Source organism: Dermacentor albipictus, chromosome 1, assembly GCF_038994185.2.
Source record: "Dermacentor albipictus isolate Rhodes 1998 colony chromosome 1, USDA_Dalb.pri_finalv2, whole genome shotgun sequence".
NCBI lineage: Eukaryota > Metazoa > Arthropoda > Arachnida > Ixodida > Ixodidae > Dermacentor > Dermacentor albipictus.
The window spans coordinates 243889470-243910135 of NC_091821.1; the positions used below are offsets into that span (position 1 = coordinate 243889470).

Genomic DNA, 20666 nt, shown 5'->3' on the forward strand with positions numbered 1-20666 from the left:
GCCGTCCCGAGACGTCTCTGCCGGAGGCACTCGGACTCGAAAACGCTTCTGGGTTGGTGCAGTCGGCATCAGTCGCTTTGAAGCCCTCGAGCGCCGGCGACGAGGCGGCAGCAGCCAGTCAACAGCGACCGTAGGCGGCTGTGTAAACGCACATAGCAAAAGCACATAGTGAACTATGTGCTAGACTTTCCCTCTTACCTGCGTTTCTTGTCATTGTGACTGTCCTCTGCTTTTTTAGAGCGCAGCTCTTCCGTTCCTGCGGCGAGCGTCGGCGTTGTCCCTCGTAACCGAGCGAACGAACACACCGAAGGATGAAAGCGAACGCGGAGCGCAGCGGGAGATGCGATAGTGAAGAGAGCGCGAGGAGGGAAAGCGGAGGAGGAGGGTATGGCGAAATCGTAAGAAGAAAAGCGTATAGTGCCGCGCAAAAATGGCTTTACGGCGACGATGGCTGCGAGATGGCGCCAAAGTAGCGCGCGTCGTCTGTAGGGAAACAAAGCGCTGCGTCAGCGGAGGTCTGTCTGCGGCGGCTTCTGTGAATCGCGCCCACGTGTCACCCACGCGCCGCCTCTCACGATCTCCCGATTGGCGAGGCAGTCGCGCCACACTTCGCTCCGTTTGCAACGTGCCGCACGAGACAGATTGTCCGTGCCAGCCAATGTATCGCGAAATGAAAACACCTATAGAGCTGCTCTCAAATTTCGCATTAGGGAGTATCGTAATCGTCGGTGACTTTTTCACCCTTTATTTTTGTAATATTTCTGTTTTGATCTCACTTATCATTAGGGACGTAAACTTTACGTCCTCCCGCAACAAATCCAAAATTTGCCCAAGCTAGAGTGCACTAGCTCTAGCCTAAACTTGGTCTTTGTGGCTTCAAACGGCTTTGTGGATTTACAAGTTGACCATTTTCAACAGAAAATTGCGTTATAAGTGCCACAAATCGCAATGTTTATACATATCCGCAGCGTATTAGTGCCTTGCGTGGTCCGAAATTTGGGCCGATAAAAGCAAATATAGCACAGTAAATAATAATAAAAAAGAAGCCACAAGAACGCCTGAAGTCACAAGCACGAAGGTCGGACATATAAATATGCACTATAGTCATCATTGCCATGGTAGCTGAGTGATAGCAGCGCCAGAATTATCTCTATTAATTGTACTAGTAAAGTAAGCAAACTAGATATGGCTAGCAGGACGGAAGGATGGCAGAAACTGGCCGCCTTTCGCCTTTATAAGCAGCTCGTTGCTATTCTACGTAACTCGCGCTTAAGGCAGTGGTACAGCACGTGCTCTCGCTCGCCCGTGCTTTAGACCGCACGGCGCACGTGCCAATCGTCTCAACGAACAAATTGGCGTTAATTGGCGGGATAAAAGGATGCGGTGGTCTAATGGTTGTAGCACTGTGCTGTTGTTTCACTTGGGAGGCCTGTAGGTTCGATCCCCCTTCGGTCACTTTATTTATTTATTGAAGAGGCCCGAAACGAGGCTATAGATAGGAACCTACCTACCTACTGTCAAGTGCCTGGTATGAGGCATAGAGCGGAAATTGGAGTAAAAATTTGCCTCGAAGACTCACTCGAGGCTATAGCGGATTTTGTGGAAAACAAGGTCGTATACAGCATCGGGGCTTCTACCGCATCGCGGCTGTTATTGATGATAACAGTGGCTTTATTGAAGGAGGTTCAAAAGTATGTATTTGAGAACCTGCATCGCGAAGTTAGTATGAACGCTCTGTGTATATATGAGTTTATTAGTTTTCGCTGTCAGGTATCATATATCGGCCACACCCTGCACTTTCTTAGAAGCTGGCGCTTTTTGTCTGTTTTCAGACGCTAGTTCAGCGCTACCTGGCGATCCAACAGATGAGGCCATGCTGAAGAATTCTAACGGTAAAGTCTGCAGCCGCGCAAGAGAATACGTAAGTATACTAGACTACCTGCATCTGTGGCCTCTATCCCATACCTCTCATACCGCGTTGAACAGGTTACACTATGTATACAAACTGTGAGCCAACTGAAAGCAACGAAAGCTCGCTCCGCTCAGGTGAGTTGGTTGGAATGCCAGTGGGCATATTGATCCATGCTTTTAATGAAGCGTAAGATGACGCTTCTCTGCCCGTGTACTTCTCAGTGAAGAGTGGATGCCTATAAATGGAAAGGTCGGTGCGCGCCTAAGCATCCAACCATCCATGATCCTCTTTGTACAAAGTTTCAAAGTTCGAACTTTATTTGAACAACAAGAGAGAGAGAGAAAAAATACATTGTTGTCGAGGGGCTTGACATAAAGATTGTAGGGGTCAAGGCCCCTAATAGTATCAATTAAGCTTCTCGGAAGGAAACTCGAGCAGTGTATAGAGTTTTTGCGTGTTTCATGCGAACCGGCGGCTAAAACAACAACAACAGCAATAATGATAATACGGTGTAGAAGGTCGTTGACACCCTTTCGGGAAGCAGACGAATCCCCTGGGCGAGCGTGTCCGCGCGCACCCGCTCGTTTTCGAGGCCTTTCTTCACCTTTCGTTCGGCAAGCAAACCAGTTGCAAGCATCTAAGTGTTGTAATCAAACAGCGAGTTTGAAATCAGCTACAAACAAATCGTCATTTGTCCCAAACACCTTGCACTGGCGATCTGTAAAAAACGGGCGCGTTACAGGATACGATTCTTGAAGATCCGGCATTACACGGTAAAAAAAAAAAAAAATGCGGCCGGGCAACCACCGTAAAACGTGAAGAACCGCTCATCGGCTTTCGATACGCTCTACAAGGTCACGTCAAGCTTGCCGCGATAGTTGCCGATGGCTCTGAAGGCGTTGCGATAGACAAGCCTGTTTGATCACAATGCATTGGTAAACTAATTATGGAGATGGTTCAAGCTTCTCGTGATGTGTACGCGTGCTTACTCCATGTATAGCCCTCACTTGCAGGCTTCGTTCCGGTCCGATCGGGTTCTCATGGGCTCGGATCGCTGGTTATTACTCTTCTGCGTGCGCGGCAGGTAGCACGTGCTCGGAGCGTCGACCCTAGAGTTGCTGTATATGTTATACAAGACGCGATGTTGTCTTGTATTTGTACGAGAGCGAGAGCATGTTGCTTCTCAGGTATGCGACTAATAATAATAATAATAATAATAATAATAATAATAATAATAAAGAGAAGGGGGTGGGTGGGTCGTTTCACCTTGTGAACAAGCGCGGCACTGCGCGGACTTTTCTCGATTTCGTCGTTGGAGGATTCCGAAACTATAATACAGCACGTACACCAAAGCACGGATAATGAAGCCCTCCAAACGCCGCGTTTGTGCAGAGCCGCGTATCTCAAGACATCTAAAAGATTTGGAAGCAACGAGATTCGAAGGAGAAAGAGAGAGAGAACTAAGTTTTGTCGAAGTTAATCACCGCCCACCAGTTGAAAGGATACATTTCCACGTGTATACACCACGCTGTACGCACTTCAAATCTAGGCGCAGTGGCGAAATCGCGAGGAATTCTTTTTGCGTCATCAGTGCACAAAATACTTTTGCGGCCGCGGCGCTGCGCACACAAATATAGAGAGGCGCAGTTTGAGTTAATTTTTTTTAATTATGGGGTTTTACGTGCCAAAACCACTTTCTGATTATGAGGCACGCCGTAGTGGAGGACTCTGGAAATTTCGACCACCTGGGGTTCTTTAACGTGCACCTAAATCTAAGTACACGGGTGTTTTCGCATTTCGCCCCCATCGAAATGCGGCCGCCATGGCCGGGATTCGATCCCACGACCTCGTGCTCAGCAGCCCAACACCATAGCCACTGAGCAACCACGGCGGGTGCAGTTTGAGTTTCCTTGCGCGAGCGGTGGAGGAGAGGACATCTTAATTAAGCGAACCGATATTTCAGGTGCATGCGAAGCCGAGCAGCACGCCGTGCGGAATTATACCAGACAGCGAGCCGGAGCAATATCGTCCTTCTCGATCTGACGAACCGACTGCTACGCGCCACGATGACTCTTTCTTTCTTGTTGTTTTCTATTTTTCTTTTTTTTTCCCCATCCAGGCGTCTACGCGAGTGCGCAGGACGGCCACTGATCTTATTAAAAGCGGCTCCGTAATACATGTTTGAAAAGAAGGCATCCTTTTCTCGTGCGCTCTTCGCGACGCTGAAAGGTCAGTGGCCGCGAGTTTTATTTGGCCATTAAAGCTTAGCCCGGAGAAGGGGGCAAAAAACGAGGAAGAAACAGAGAAGGACGAGAGAACAACGGTCGGCTCTTCGCTACGACATCGACCGTGGGTGCCTCCCGAACCTGAATTAAATAGCGTCGAGGAATTAAGCTTCCGCGCTCGCCGCTCGTGCGGTTCTCGCGAGGGGAAAGCGAGTGCAGAGTTCGGCGCAGTTCACCGCAGCGCAAACGTCGGCTCACCGGAGGGTCCGCGGGCCAAGGGCTGACGGTCAAACACAGGTTCTCGCGTTGCTCCTGTCGGTGGGGACGTCTCTTTTTCATCTTATTGAGGTACAGCACACGCGGTAGCTGTCGAACTGCTATAGCCGCTGCTGGGTGTCGATTGTGACACTCTGCAGCTATACCAAATAGCGTTTGTTGGAATGGAGTGTTACAGTTCCCGTATTGGGGTTGGAGAGGTGGATTCGTGAAAGAAAGCGGAAAAAATGGACCAAATTTTTATGTCGATATCGCTTACAGTGTATGAGGTATTCAACTTTCAGTACCAGACATATAAAGAATCAGCCAAGAATAAATAAATAAATAAATAAATAAATAAATAAATAAATAAATAAATAAATAAATAAATAAATGGCGCGCACCTTGTTTTGCCTACGTCATCGTTTGCGTGATCTCTATACTCATGCTCTGATCAATAGTGGTCAAACAAGGAACGTCTCTTGCTGGAACCAACGTTCCGACAAGGGGGCAGTACGGAATTGCTCTTTGTCGAAACGTTGGCTTCGCACTGACGCATTTATTTATTTATTTATTTATTTATTTATTTATTTATTTATTTATTTATTTATTTATTTCCATACTTTCAAACCCCAGGTGTGGTGAGTACATATGTAGTCATTGGAAACCTTCTTAATTACAGCGGCGTGACAGATGGCACGCGCTGGAGGCGGGGTACGCTGGTTCCAGTCGTCCGTGGGTGGTATTAATGAGCGAAAGTATATGAGTTGGTGTTGCATGATGGAACCCCTGACCTCGTTTGGTGAGCAACGCGAGACGAAATGTAAGATGGGCAAAGGAACACCTCGACTTTAAGGACAGGCTTAATGTATAGTAAATCTTATGAGAAAGACATAGCCGAATAATCTTCCTGCGTAACGCAAGGTCTCGCAACCCTAGAGTTATAGTTTCATTAATGACACGTTTTATTTGCGCGCATAATTCGCTAAAATCAAGCGAAAGGCCCCGCTTTTAGGTGATTCTAGATTTTCCAGATTTGCTTGATTAATATCCCCTATAGAGCATGTATATTGGGGCCGTACCAAATTTTTATAAAGCTTGCAGCTTCACCGGAACAGTTGCGCTGGAAAAACTGCGGCGTTGAAATCCGAGCACGTGGTTAGCATTAATAAATATGCAGTCGACATGCACAATCTATGAAAGGCTACGAGTTATATGAATGCCAAGATACTTGCAAGAAGTTAAGCGTGTATACGTATAGAATAACTCGGGAAGGAGAAAACACGTGAGACCGATTTGCTTTAACGTGTATAAATATTAGGAGTGATTAGCCAGTCGAAATACCAGGCGGGTATTGCGTCAAGTTCGGATTGCAGCACGGCATGATCAGAGGCGTACGCTAACAAACACTGACACCAAGGACAACACAGGCAAATTACTTGTACTTACTAAATGAATTTAAAAAATGGTAAATTAATGGAAACGATAGTGGTGAAAAAACGACTTGCCGCAGGTGGGGAGCGATCCCACGTCTGCGCATTTCGCGTGCGATGCTCTACCAATTGAGCTACCGCGGCGCCGTTTTCCCACCCACTTTCTTGGGTATTTATGTTTCCTACTAGAGCCCTGGGAGTGTTAGCCAGCGCCACCACTCACAAACTTTCATATCCGCGGCTCCTGCAACAGCTGCTGCACCAGCAGTGGCTTGCACTGCGCTTGTTTCATAGTATATGTGTCGCACTAATAAGCAGGCCCTCTCCACTGATTCCGCGACCCTGTTTCTTGTTACATTCTCTTCGCCTCCCGTGTCCTTCGTTTCCAGCCTGGGTCGTTAAATTTATTTTCCCCGCCGCAGCGCGAGTAACAAGGAAAGAGAATTCGGCTCGTTATGGTCTGTTTCTCATAGAAAACATGGGCTGGAACGGAGTCTTTAACGTTTCCGAAATATCGGTCACGGCGGTGTGCACCACTACAATGTGCCTCTCCCCTTCTCAAGGGAACGACATGCTCTCTTGTCAGTTGGCTCTCCCTCTCTGTTTCATTAGCACAGGCCACTGCATGACAACATCCATGTTGGAGCATTAATCCGGACTGCGGTTACTTCGCCGTATTGTCCACAGCGACTTGAACGCGTGGTGGTTTGATGCCGAGCGCACTGCCCGTGGCGAAGTTAACCGAGCAAAAGTGTACATGCGCTCCAGGGATCCCGCTTTATGAAGCCGACTTTATCCTCCGCCTACGAAAGTAACTTGAAGTTGAGGACTGGCAGTGCAAACAAAGAAGGAAAAATGGCTGTGGCTTAGGTAAGGTTAAGCCCAGGATGCGAAGCATACTAGCCTTTATTTTAGTTGTTGAACCACTGTTTAGCCTGGTGAACTGCTGTTGCTTGGCTATATTTGGTTCGGCTAGACGAAGAAACAACTCATGCATTACTTCTTCGCCTTCAAGAGTGGAACGCGACAGCGTTCCCGTCGACCCGCCAAGGGGTGTAAGACAATGGGCTACAGGGCAGCGACTACGCGCCCCGCATTGGACGCGGTGAGCGTCGAGCAAAGCAGCGTTCGGCGCGGCAACGAAATGTGCGCCTGAGCAAGAGACGCACGCCTTAGAAACAGCGCGTTTCTAAGGCAACACCGCATTCACTAGAGGCGCTTTTGTACCGCTTTGAAGCGTTGTACTCGTGGCTCAGTGGTAGCGTCTCCGTCCCACACTCCGGAGACCCTGGTTCGATTCCCACCCAGCCCGTCTTGCAAGAGTTGAGCCAAAGCCACTTCTCCTCTGTCGTGACGTCACGGTGTCACGTGATTTCATGGTCACCGCCGCGCCTGAGGAGCTGGGTTGAGCCCTCGTAATATGCTTCGCATAATATCAAGTGCCTACTTTCACAGACGAATAACGCGTTCAGGACACGCCGAATAGTGCTTGGCATATTATATATCTGTCATATGTTGACACCCAACTTTCTCTCTCTCTCTACTGTTTTTCCTTTTGGCAGAGGCCACATGTACACATTTGTTATTGAACTGTATAGCGTTTCCCTTTGACAGTGCGTTTCGCTTAGTTATTTCGTATCTATACGTGACGAGTGATTGAGTAAATCCGCCCAAAAACAACTTCAAAGCGCCGAGGTGAACAGGTTTCACGTTTGAAATAATGATGTAACTATGTGTGCTTTCTTTTCTTTTCTTTTCTTTTCTTTTTTTTTGTTTAGTTGGACGTTACACACGAGCCATCCAGAGCGTAACAATCTTTTGTATACGTTTAAAATAACACCAATTACCAACCGCGTGCTCCTACAACGCAACATTGGGTACAGCCGCGACCGTCGTGATCATGGAGGAAATTACCTTCCTTTATGATTGTAAAGGATAGAGAGAGAGAAAAAAACGAAGAGGGGAAGGTAGGGAGGTTAACCAAGGGCGTGCCCGGTTGGCTACCCTACACTGGGGGAAGGGGAAAGGGGGAAGAATAGATAAGAAAGATTGACGAGGGTGCGAGACCTTCGAGATGTCATGCAAGACAGGAAGAGTTCGTAGGTGGCGGGCGCCCGTCTACAAGTTTCATTGTGTTTGCTACGGAGTTATGACATACGTGCAGTACATATACGTATAGTACTCTGACGTGTTCGCCGCGCAACACGGCCCTGCAAATGCAAACTTCGTTCCTCGCGACGGGATGGGGTTAAGGTCTTGGAATACTTGCGCCTGCGCGACGAACCCCCTATGAATGTAACTTGAATTTGAGGACTGCAGTCCAAACTTGGCATTGGGAACTTTCGAGTACACTCGTCAATTTCAGTTTGTGCGACTGAATTACCAATAAAAGCAGTTCTTTTTTCGGTGAGCCCGTGGTCCGCATATATTTTAGCTCGGGGGGTTCCTGTCTAAATGCATTGGAAAGGAGAAATCGTTCTTTTCGGCAACCACCGCACCAAATTTGATGAAGTTTGTTGTACTTAAAAGAAAGAAAAAAAGTTAAAATATACTGACTATTGGTAACGAATATGTTATTTAGGTCGTCACTTCTGTAATAAAAATTGTTGAAAATCGCAAATTTTCGGAAAATGAAACTATGAAGTTTACAAGTCTTGTAACTAAGCAAGGAAAAACGATTTCACAGTTGTGAAAGTTGCATCTAATGGTACAACTAAAGAGGATAAAATTGATATATTATACACGGTTCTTAAGTAGACCACTAATATGTGAGTATGACTTCTCCAAGACACTTGTAAACAATGTAACACATTCGCGTAATATATACATTATGATATCAAATTTGTCCGCTTTCGATGTTCGAACGGTTGCAGTTTACAGAACTTCGATATCTGTTCTTGATGCAGAGACAAATTTGCAACAGCCACTAGAATTTAACTTTCTCTCTAAAATGCAACAAATTTCATTAAAATCGGCCCAGGGGTTATCCCAGAAAAACATTTCTGCGTTTTCATCATGATCATCATCAGCCTGGTTACGCCCACTGCAGGGCAAAGGCCTCTCCCATACTTCTCCAACATGTATGTTTTACATGTATTTGAATAGGCGGCATCGGAGTCGAGGCCGGGCTAAAGCTTCCTCTTAAACCTTACGGCCGGGGCTATCGACACAGCCATACAATCACGCTGCTTGCACGCAGAAGTAGGTCGGCATGTCGAAGTTCAATGGAGGAGCACTGGAGAAACGACACGAAATATAAATCGCCGGGTGGATCAGGCAACCGACTGCTATGATATATATATAGCCTGCCTGAGGGCGTCCCTCACAATGGCGGCCTTAGAACAGCGTTGCCTCATTGTACTACAATTGTGCTGCAGTAGCAAAGGGTTGTCGGCTTTGTGGAAGTCCCCTATTGCGTCTACATGCGGCTCTTATTTTGCGCATTCGTACATCATCATACCAACCGGTGTACTCCAAGATGTTGGCGTTGTTACGATCGGCCAGCGGGGGTAGTGAACTTCTAGCCTGTCCTGCTCCACTGCGACGACTCGCTTCGTGAAGCTAACGATACTAGTGTTCCTGTATATGCTGGAACACTAAACGATACGTCCCTCTCGGACAGACCTGCGGCAACATCGAGGCGAGACACGTTAGGCGGATCGAGCGGTTTTTTTTTTTTTTTTGGTTCACTGTCACCGTCATGGACCAATGGAAGCGAAAAACTCCTGGGAAAGGGTGTTCTATGGCGTTTCCTACGGACTCCGGTAGGACACGCCGTTTGACAGACGCTCGAGCTAACTGCTGGGTCATCCCAGGAACCAAGACACGCCAGCTTGAGTCAAGCGTGACAATCCCCGTCTACGAAGCTCGCCTCATTTCTGTGTTTTCAGTGAACGAAGGTGCGGGAGTGAGCGTGCCAACACTCGCCCTCAACGTGGGTCCTTCGACAACTTTGGACCCTCCGATTGGACGAAGGTGGGGCGGCAGTTTTTTCTGCCCTAGGGATCTAGGGAGTTCAGAGGGGGTTTGCGCAGTCTTTTTCGGCTCCTGAGTGTGCTTCAATTCAGCCATGCTAGACTGATGAGACATAACGTTCTCCACTCTTCATGTAGATATTGTAAATAAGCCCAGTACTCCTCGTTCTCGATGAGAACATGTTCCTCCCTCTAACAACGTCCTTAGCGTGGATGAGTGGGACGACGGCATGGGCCAGCTACCCCTTTTTTGACATGCTCTTACAGCATATAGGGTTGTATATCCTCTCATTCGCTGAAATGGTTCGAATGAATTAGTTTGTTGCATTTGAAAGAAAAGCTCACATTTCAGCTCTTTTGGTGAACAGAATTTGCATTCAGACCGTCCGCTATCTCAGAAAAAAATTATAAAATCGTAAAATTTCAACACAATTTCGCAATTTCGATGTTTACTAATTGCTATGCGTTGAACTTTCTACTTGCCTCCATACAATTAGACATTCTCTCTCTCTCTCTCTGTGCGAGTGTGTGTGTGTGTGTGTGTGTGTGTGTGTGTGTGTGTGTGTGTGTGTGTGTGTGTGTGTGTGTGTGTGTGTGTGTGTGTGTGTGTGTGTGTGTGTGTGTGTGTGCGTGCGTGCGTGCGCGCGCGCGCGCGTTCTCTTAGAAATGAAATGGCTATAACGTGACCTCTTTCATGCAGCTTGTTTTTCCCCCCTGAGAAGTCATGCGTGCTACAAGCTTATCTGATCGCGTAAAGTGCGTTTGTTCAGCGCACAACGGTACGATAAAACTGTCCAACTCCTCAACTCCGCGACTAACCCAGATGTCACAATTTTGTGAACAGCATCTGTTGGAGCGTCAAGCAGCTTAATACACTTTACCTACAAAGTTTACGTCGTTTACGCGAATTTGGGTAAAGCCTATATTATAACTTGCACAACAGTGACATGACCATGCCCACTGTATGTTGGGAGCTGCCGTATAAGTGTCCTGCGAAGTGTCCCGCTTCACTTCGCTTCGATCGCTCGGCTCAACGTCGCGCAAGGCGCATTTTCAGGTCACGTTGCCGGCGATTGTTGCTTGAATAGAAAAAATTTACACAGACGAAGGGTACCAGTCATAAAACTATGGATGGAAAAGAAGGGTGTCAGAACTAAAAACTACGTTATTCTCCTGCCCCTGTTCCTCAGTCTCAACTGCGTTGTGCGACGACTGAGCACTATATCGTTTGCTCCGTGAGTTGCATGGATGTTTATCTGCTGCGGCTGGTTTCCAAGCGGGGGTGGATTGCAAGAAAAAAAAAAGAAGCGTCCGTGTCCAAGCGGGGGTGAATTGCAAAAAAAAAGAAAAAAAGAAGCGTCCGTGCTTTGGCATTTAGGTGCTCAATAAAGAGCCCTGTTTAACCAGAATGATGACGAAACACAGCACTATAATGCATTCATAGTATAGCGGCGGGTATATATAGCTTCGGCGACGTAAGAGCTAATCGATAAAAAGAGAAGCTCTGTATTTTGCTGCCCCTTGTCCGTCGCAAGATTGATGTTTTCTAATATGACACACGGGTCGGCGCTATTGAACATTGATTACTGACTTAAGAGCACCGCGTTGTATGATATATATATATATATATATATATATATATATATATATATATATATATATATATATATATATATATATATATATGTAGACGCCAGTTTATTTTTCATCTAATCCCGCCGTAATGGCGCTGCAATTCATTTCTTTTATATTTTTTTCCCTGTCTTATCGCGCAACTGCACACCCGAACAAAAAGCACGTCTCATAACGCGATCGCAGAAGTTTCTACAGAGCCGGCACGAATTCGCTTATAAAGGGAAATAAAAAAAGATAAAGAACCGTGCTGCAACAAAGAGGTCACGTTAAAGGCTGTGTTATTTTTAAGAGTATAAGAATAAACTCCGGCTGCTGCACTCGTTATTGCATGCTTACATACGAGCACATGGATGAAAAAAAGCTTCGCTTCAGCGATCACGTAACGCCGGAATCTCCACTCTGCGAGTTTCGTATATCTTAAACTACGACAGTGGAACAATTAACTAGTATGCATGTGATTATATAGCATGGAATTCGAAGTTGCGAAGCCAGAAGCACAAAGTCTTAAAGGAGCGTTCGGGGCAGCACGACAAACCGCGTCACAATTTCTAAACAATAAAAAACGTCTTCCTAATTCTATGGTGCAGCTTCCTATTTGTAGTATATATTTTATATTGACAAGCGCTTTTCTGTTTTGACATTTCTCTGACGTCAGTCATGCGAAAGACCCAATGGCATTGTTGCTTCCTCTATGCCCAAGGTCCGGCGTGAAAATTATATATGCTGCCTCATAGAAATTAGAAAGCATAAAAAGTGTGTGTGTGTGTGTGGGGGGGGGGGGGGGAGGTGATGCCAAAAGACATAAGTTATCCAGTACAGCGAGCCACATCGAGGTATAAATCGTGGGAAATTGACATTGGGATCACTTGACATTGGGATCACTTGACATTGGGATCATTGACAGGGATGCACTAGCTCCAAGGTTTCTTGCCTCTATAACCGAAAAGCTCGACATCCATCGCTTGTCGCAGGGTCCGATCTTTTACGGATGAGTTATTGAATTCAAATCCTTATAACAATAGCGCGCTGGCCTGTGGCGTAAGTAGGGAGCCGGGTTAGTGGGTCAGGGATGTGAGCACGGTGTGAGAGGCGCATCCCCTGTTGTACTGAATTCCAATGGCAGATCCAGAGCGGTCCGCAAAAGCTGCCACAGAGCGACTTCATCCGGTGGCGAGCACTTACTCCAAATCCGCAATTGGAACACTCGCGCTCCAGGTGGTAAGCACGACCGCATACGGAAGTACCGGCACTACTCGCTCCAATGTGGCACATGTCTGCTTTTCCGGACGAAAGTGTCTCGGATCCGCACAAACCTGGCTCTCAGTTGGTGCCCCGTACCAGCGTCTAACCGCACTCACGTGGCATGTTGTTACGCGCACCTCATCGGCCAATTGAACAACCCTGATTGTGAACACTGCCAGGTGCCCGAAACACTGCAACACGTACTGTGCGACTGCCCAGCATATATGCTGGAGCAAAGGACGTTAGAAAGTTCCCTAGCCAGCGTTGGCAGGCAACCATTGTCGGAGGAAGCTATCCTCGGCCCATGGCCTGACACTGCAACTTCAATGCGTGCAACTAAAGCGTTGTTGAAGTTTCTTCAGAACACCAAGCTCGACGAGCGGCTCTAGCAAGGCAACTGTCTCATATACATAACCACTCACCACTTCTCTTATCGTCATCCACCACAGTACTTTCACTCCCGTTACCTCTTCCCAAGTGCAGAGTATAACTAGAGCGCACTATAGCCCGGGTCGAACTCCCTGTCTTTCCTATCAATAAATTCTATTCCATCTGTGTCTGCCTGCGAAATTTCAGTCATTTTGGCGGATAAAAGTTCAAGTGCGAATTCTGAGAAAGTTTGAGCTTCCCAAAAGAAACATGGTCTCCCTTCCATCTTGTATCGCTGTAATAAGGCTCACAATTTTGGCGTTCTTGGTTCGGCGGATAGAACAGATCGTGAAACGCGCATTTGCAATCGCTGGAAGCCTTTGTCGTCGTCTGAGCCTGTTTACTCACCGCTTGAAGCCCAGGAGCGGCATAGCGAATCGTGATTTTCTCAAGAAGAAAAGTGTGGCAATAATCTCCTTTTTTGTCGCTTGACCTTCCATGAATGGAAGAAAGAATCGCTCGCGTGCTGTATGCGTGGTGCCATCTGCTCTGGTTACTTAAAATATCGTTCTCTACACGTTGAACGATCCACTCGACGACTGTTGGAGGAACTACGACAGGCAGACTTCCAGACCTCCAGCCGTCTCGACTGCTCAACGGAATAATTTCGGCTCCAGAATCTATATCTCGATCTACCAACGGAACATGTGGTTCGGGCTACCGATCTGCCATTGAAACAGACATGCTCAAAAAAGAGCAGAAACTTCTGCTCCGTATCTGCCATTGTGATTCAGCATTAAACCCTTTTGTAAAAAACGACAGGAAACACGTGATCCTAGTAGAACTCTCATTCGCCGACCACACACTTCACGTTTCTCTTTCTCGTTCTCTCTCTCATTCACTGAGACAGAAAAAAAGAATTAAAAAGAACTGGCTTTGCAAGAATTCTGATAGACGCCCTTGTCGCGTCGATCTCCACTGATGTTTCGGCCTACGGAAAAGAATTATACGCTGGACTGGCAAACTTGTGCAAGGCCTAACAAAGGCGTACCCCTATCAAAGGGTGCCCTTCTGCTGTCCTCACCGAGCTCGCGGTCTCATTCTGTCAAAAAAAGGCTCACCTGAAGTTCCTTGCTGCCTTTAACTCTCAATTTCTTTAGAAACATTAACGTTGTCGTTATTCAATAGTGGGCTCTCTGGCTCCGTAACCTGAACTGACGAACTTAGAGAACGAGATATTGAAACTGGTGCTTCAGACAAAAGTCTATGCACTTAATTTCGACATATTACAATGTACAACCTCAAATGAGTATCTGAACGAAATGCATTTGGATGGCCTTTTGCCACCGTTCAATATTTAAGTTCGCCAGACATGTTACCCCGATCGGTCTCGACAACCGCAAAGTCGAAACATGAAATTGAGCACCATAGCAATACACAACGTCCACACAAATTGCTGGCGAAAAAAAAATTTAAGTGCTATAAGTGTATAGAAGCAGCGCAAAGCCTCTGCAAGAGCAAGGAAAACAGTGCAAAAACCTTCGACGATGATTGTCAATCTAATTAGCGCATAGACTATACGCTTCAACGCTATTCACTTTATCAGAAGAATGGTATACGCTTTACGGTGTATATTTATCATGACGAAGATATTTAGGTAGCGTATGTTGTTTCACTGCGGGATTCCGTAGAGAACAGAGCCGTTAACCAGCCCATCCGTAGTGGCAGTACAGGTAGACAGCAGATGCGTCTCAAATGGCTCTAAGAAACCTTCGGCGACGAAGAATGCGCTCCACAACTCCCTCGGATGCGCTATCATGGGACTTTAGGTTGCGCGAGCCATTCGCATAGGCGTCTTTCTATAGGCGGTGCACCTTCCGACCACGCATTACGAGAACGTCTCTAAGCTAATGAAAATATATTGAGCTAAATATTTTCCAGTGCCAACGCCTTACCCTAAATGACGGAGATATCCTACATGGTCTCTCCCCTTTTCCCTTCCCCTATAAGGTGCACTTTCCTTTGGCACCTTGAAGGAGCAGGATTATTAAATTATGGGGTTTTACGTGCCAAAACCACTTTCTGATTATGAGGCACGTCATACTGGAGGACTCCGGAAATTTCGACCACCTGGGGTTCTTTAACGTGTCCTAAATCTAAGTACACGGGTGTTTTCGCATTTCGCCCCCATCGAAATGCGGCCGCCGTGGCCGGGATTCGATCCCGCGACCTCGTGCTCAGCAGCCCAACACCATAGCCACTAAGCAACCACGGCGGGTAAGGAGCAGGATCCGGCCAGAGTGACCGCGAGCCCTTCTCGCGTGCGGAGACCTTTTTTTTCCAGGAATGTGGGCAACTGTGCGACCGTCGCAATGATAAAGCGGTACACTGACTTCGACCGTGACGCTGTCCGGCAAAGTAGAAATTATCACCGCGCCTGCGCTCTTTCCGGGCGCCTTGCAGCAGCCATCGATCGTCACGCATCGCGACACCTGACTGCATGCAGACTTTCGGCGATCGCGCAACGGCGTGCCGCACCGTGCCGCTCCCCCTCGCACTCGGGTCGTGCACACGGCACGCTGACCACGACGTGCGCACGCATGCTGCGCTCACTTGTATAACACCGCCGTGGTGTGTTGCGTGGTTTGCCGTCTGCTGCGGTTCGGAAAACTAATCAGTGACGGGCGGATCGAGGAGCTTCAATTAGCCCTTACATCAGTTGATTTGTATGTGCTATCGGCGCGTCGAACCATTTGGATACACCCTTCGAATTCGACATGTCCGGCATCGGCTGCGTGATCACCTCTTAGCCCGTATTCGCAATCACATCCACTTTTGCGCTTTCTGAAAACGTCTGGTTTGTACGAGCGGCTTTGTCTCAAGCACTGTCCGTGCACATCTCTATACCCTCTCTCTCTCTCTCTCTCTCTCTCTCTCTTCTCCCTTCCCCAGCGTTTGACTGGTTAACATCCCTGCTTTCCTTATATTCTTCTCTCTCTGACCCACATCCCTTCGTACACCACTCGCTGTTATTTAAGTTTTGATGAGCTAAAACGTCGGCTAATCGGCAAATGTAGAAACGCTCCAACGTAAAAGATATTTGAAACACTTCTTGTGCACATTGCACCTCCAGCATATAGGAGAAGGAGGACGAAAAACATTTATTAAAAAAAAAAAGAAAGGACAAGTAGGTGTCTTTCTGCTTGTGCGGGAGGCGCCCTTAGTGAGCAAAAGAGAGACCAATATGACGATAAAGTTCGTAAGACAAAGTAAAATCAGCGTCGGAAAGCTAAGCCGGCTGCAGGCTGTCGCAGCAGCCGCGTCTCATCTCGAGACTGTATTTGAATACACGTGAGTATACTTTGGGAGGCTGCTAAATGCATACCCAAAGGCCGCAAACGTTATGCCCCTTAGAACACAGGAAGCCTATGGCAGGAGAGCTACACAGTTCAATTTTGATTCAGTAGGAGCCGTGACCATTCCTCTTTCTTATCTTAGCCATTATATCAGCTCTTTAATACAAAAAAATGAATTAATTACTTTTAATATGTAACGTAAAAGTACATATTGCATTTAACAGCTTCAACCCCCGCAGTTTGCTACGCAATCATTATTTATTCATGAAGCTAGTAATTAAATATATCTAATTACTTAATAGCTAATTTTACGTTCGCGTGTACCTAATTTCACGTTCACATTTCGCTGCATACTGTCTTCGGCAAGCATTCTTTTGCCTTTGACCGCAGCACCCGAGACAATGTATGTCTCATAAATGCTCCTTGAAATAATCAAAACAAAATGAAAGGATTAATTTGCGATTATCGCACGCTTCTTGATGCCCATCACTGCTATAAATCTTTTCTGACTGTGGAAGTCATAGCGTTAACGACTGGTACTAAATTTCTTGCCCCTTAGTCGTTCGCGCCGCCTATAGTCCTTTCGGCTTGGCGTCAATTGCCTCGTAAGAAGACAAATTTATTGATTGAGCAAGTTATTTATTTCGTAAGGGCTCAGGGCACGCAGCAGCGAGGTTCGTTCACATTGATTTCAAGACGTACGGAGACAGTGGCTGCTAACGAAAAGCAGGCTTTTCTTTTTTCATATGATTACGTGCAATCTGAAGAACTAATAAAGGGAAGATGAGACATGCACCCAGTCGTAGCAACTGCTACAAGGGAAACTCGTACGGGTTCCTCGAAAGAAAAAGCTTTGCAGTTGAAGAAAAATTCGACCAGGTCCGGGACTCGAACCCGGGACCACCGCCTTTCCGAGGCAGCCGCTTTACCATCTGAGCTAACCAGGCGACTAGCACGTGGTAGGGCGAAGTCGAACTCGTCAACAACTCTGAGGCATAGGCAAGATGAGTTCTACATCGTGTCGGAAACAATTTATTGAGAGGTTTCTCAGGGTGCTCTACAACTTTGCGTATCACACTTGGGGTCTGCAGCCAACACTTAAAAAGTTGATTAATTAAACATAACTAATCCGCTAGTTAAGGGGAAAATAAAAAATAGCTTGAGTAACTATAGGACAGTGCCAAAATTATGCATTCGGTTCAACTCGCGTCCGGAGTGCCTTTCATTTCTAAAACTTTGGCTCAAGTTATGTGGGACAACCTGTATATGAGAAGCGGAATTGAATTGAATTCTGGGGTTTTACGTGCCAAAACCACGATTTCCTTATGAGGCACGCCATAGTGGGGGTCTAGGAATTAGTTCTGACCACCCTTGTTAAAGGGACACTAAAGTGACACTAAAGGACACTAAATTTCTTCTGCATCAGTAAATTACCGTTCTGCAACACCAAAAACACCACTCTTACAACGATAAGACGTTTCGTAAGCCAGAAAAAGCGCAAGAACGAAATACCGGTGGCGACGCCTATTTACGTTCCCGCACCTGGGGGCTGTGACGTCATGGATTTTGAAGGCATCTTCTAGGGCCTACCAATTATATATAGCGGTACAGATTGACTACATTGTGTTCTTAAGGAACCAAATATTAAACATGGCAAGTTTCGGGAACCTTTATTCAGCCAACGCGGCCCAAATGCGAAAACATACTTTGGTATCTCTGACGTCACGCTTACGTACCGGCGCTGGGGTTTCGGCGCGAAATTCAAATACTGATACTTGGACCTTCATTTTCTCATCTAATAATCAAACTATTTTTTTTTTTAATGACTGCCTGCAGGGTTCTCAGACAATGCTTCATTACTCTAAACTGATTTATTGTTTGGTTTTAGTGTCCCTTTAACGTGGCCCCAATGCACGGGGCACGGGCGTTTCTGCATTTCGCCCCTATCGAAATGCGGCCGCCGCGGCCGGGATTTGATCCCGCTACCTCATGCTTAGCAGTTAGCAGGCGCGAATTGAAGGTTAAATCCTCAAGCGCCGATCACACATACCATATACCGCCGGTCGTCACCTAACGAAGGAAGCAAAGTGCCGTGTCGGACGTCAATTAACTTGTCACTGAATGCTGGCGAAGCGAGAAATATAACCACAAAAGGGGCAAGAGGTCACTATACACCAGCAGGAAGACGCGTACTTCCAAGGTCACTGCGACAAAAATACTAAAAAAAAAGAAAGAAAAAAGATTATGCGGATCCCACGCATTGTGGAAATCGACGTAAGCGAAGCTTTCTGCGCTGTTTGCGTTGAGCGACGATAATTAGCGGTGATGTTGACGGCGAATGTTTAATTTCTTCCGCGTTTAGTGCAATATACGAGAGTGATGAGTTGATGGTAAATGTTAGACAGCCACAACAGCAGCTGTGGGAGAGTCGAAGGAAGGGGCAAAGAAAGCTTCGCTTTAAAAAGTTCAGAGGTTATTCGCGATGCACACAGGCGGTCGCGCCGCGGAGTGGTTGCAGCGAGAAAAAGATGCCTCAACGATTATCCGCACAATATGGTTCCGCTTGTGTGGGTGCGTTTCTGATGTGTTGACAGCTCGTATTTACGCCACGAAAATAAAACCATTTAAGAACAACATGATACGTTGCGTGCCTTGGTTCGCCAATGGAGCGGCGAAGGATGAAAGAAGTCTTCATTCCTTTCCGAGGGACGCGTTTGTAAAGGCGCTGAAGCTCCCCATCGGCGAGCATGTGACGGCGCCAATGAAAATTTGTGTCGTGCACTTTGTTGGGGCCAAATACTTCTTCTGGAGCGGCATCGGAATTCCGTTAAACGTATGAGTGGTTTTAACGGCAGGGGTGAAGAAAGACTTGACAGGACAGACGCTCACTTACGACTGATACTTATTGGATAGTTGTTCACGAAAGCAGTAATTCGCGCATGTGCAGTCAAACACATCACAAGGTGTGGTCATACAGGGGCAACAGGGCTAACGATAAAAACCTTTGATATCATACGTGTCTAAAGAAAGTAAGTTTAACAGTTCAGAAAGCCTATACTCCTTTATCCGTGAGCGCGACAGAGGGTACACTAACGCGCACGTGGCTGTGTATAAGAATTCTATCGGCGGAATTTCGCTTGCGACGGGGCAAGTGAAATCATGGGTTCGCGGCACTTGAAATATTTCTATCTCTGCTATTAATGAGATAATTTGAAAAATCCTTGCGGTGGAACACTCCTCAAAGGGCCCGTAACAACTTCCAGCATATAATTGAAATTTGCCATGTGGCCTGGTAAGGGGTCCTTTAAGCTTTTACGACGTTGTGGCTGTATGGCTGACATGCATGAAGCTACAGGTTAGGTTAGGTTCAAGGCGGCACGAAAAGACAAGCTAACGAGTCCGCCCCTATAACTTACGACGTTATAAATAAGGCCGTTGGAACGCCACCGCAACAGTTGATTATTTGTTAGTTAGTTAAATGGGGTTTAGTGGCGCAAAAGCGGCTGAGGCTATGCTGCGCCAAACACGAGGTGTTCTAAAATACAGTTTATAAAGTGAAAGACTATGTTAATAATCTATATTTTATGTAAAAATCCAGTGTCGTCTAAAAATTTACGCACGTCGCATAATGGGACTAGTGGATCATCGCCTAAAATTAGAGCAGGGTGTAACGGTATGTGTAGTTGATATAATTTGTGCAAAAGTGCTCGTCTCTGTGTTTCAATCTGCGTACATGTGAGTAATATGTGTATAACTGTTACTGGCTGTTGACATTTCTCGCATGTTGGTGTGTCTTCTTTCCTAAGTAAGTAATTGTGTGTGATGTGTGTGTGTCCAATGCGTAGTCGGCATAAAACTACTTCGATGAACCGCTCCTGATGATAGCATGACTTCCATTCCCCAACTATGGGTTTCGTGAGATGTAGCTTGTTGTCGGAACAGCGGTCCCATTCGCGTTGCCATTTTACCGTTAGGGCTTTTCTGATTGCGCGGATGCTATCTTTATATGGGAGTGTTGTGTTTGTAATGTCTTTGTGTGCTGCCATCAATGCACATGTATCAGCTGCTTCGTTACCCGGTATCCCAACATGGCTTGGGACCCAGCAGAAACGAATTGACCTCCCGTATTCGTTAAAAGCCACCATGTTTAAAATGTCTCCGATCAGGGGTTCGCACTCAGATTTCAGATGTAGTGCCTTCAGTGTGCTTAAAGAATCTGTGTATATGACTGCATTTGTGTGTTTATCAGCGATAATTTTTTTCAC

General features: G+C 46.6%; 1 protein-coding gene and 1 long non-coding RNA gene across 4 annotated transcripts in view; one reads left to right on the forward strand and one right to left on the reverse strand.

The window, feature by feature from the left end:
* Positions 1–20666, forward strand: part of Mettl4 (Methyltransferase like 4) — a 107087-nt gene that overhangs the window by 61388 nt on the left and 25033 nt on the right. For all 3 annotated transcript variants that reach the window (XM_065439657.1, XM_065439656.1, XM_065439655.1), the window contains one exon: positions 1833–1921. In XM_065439657.1, coding sequence (XP_065295729.1) covers positions 1874–1921 — 48 coding nt within the window. In that variant the 5' untranslated portion in view covers positions 1833–1873. The remainder of the gene's footprint in view (positions 1–1832; positions 1922–20666) is intronic.
* The window catches only part of LOC135907902 (uncharacterized), a 71726-nt gene that overhangs the window by 9930 nt on the left and 41130 nt on the right, over positions 1–20666 (reverse strand). The gene's annotated exons all lie outside the window — the stretch shown is intronic.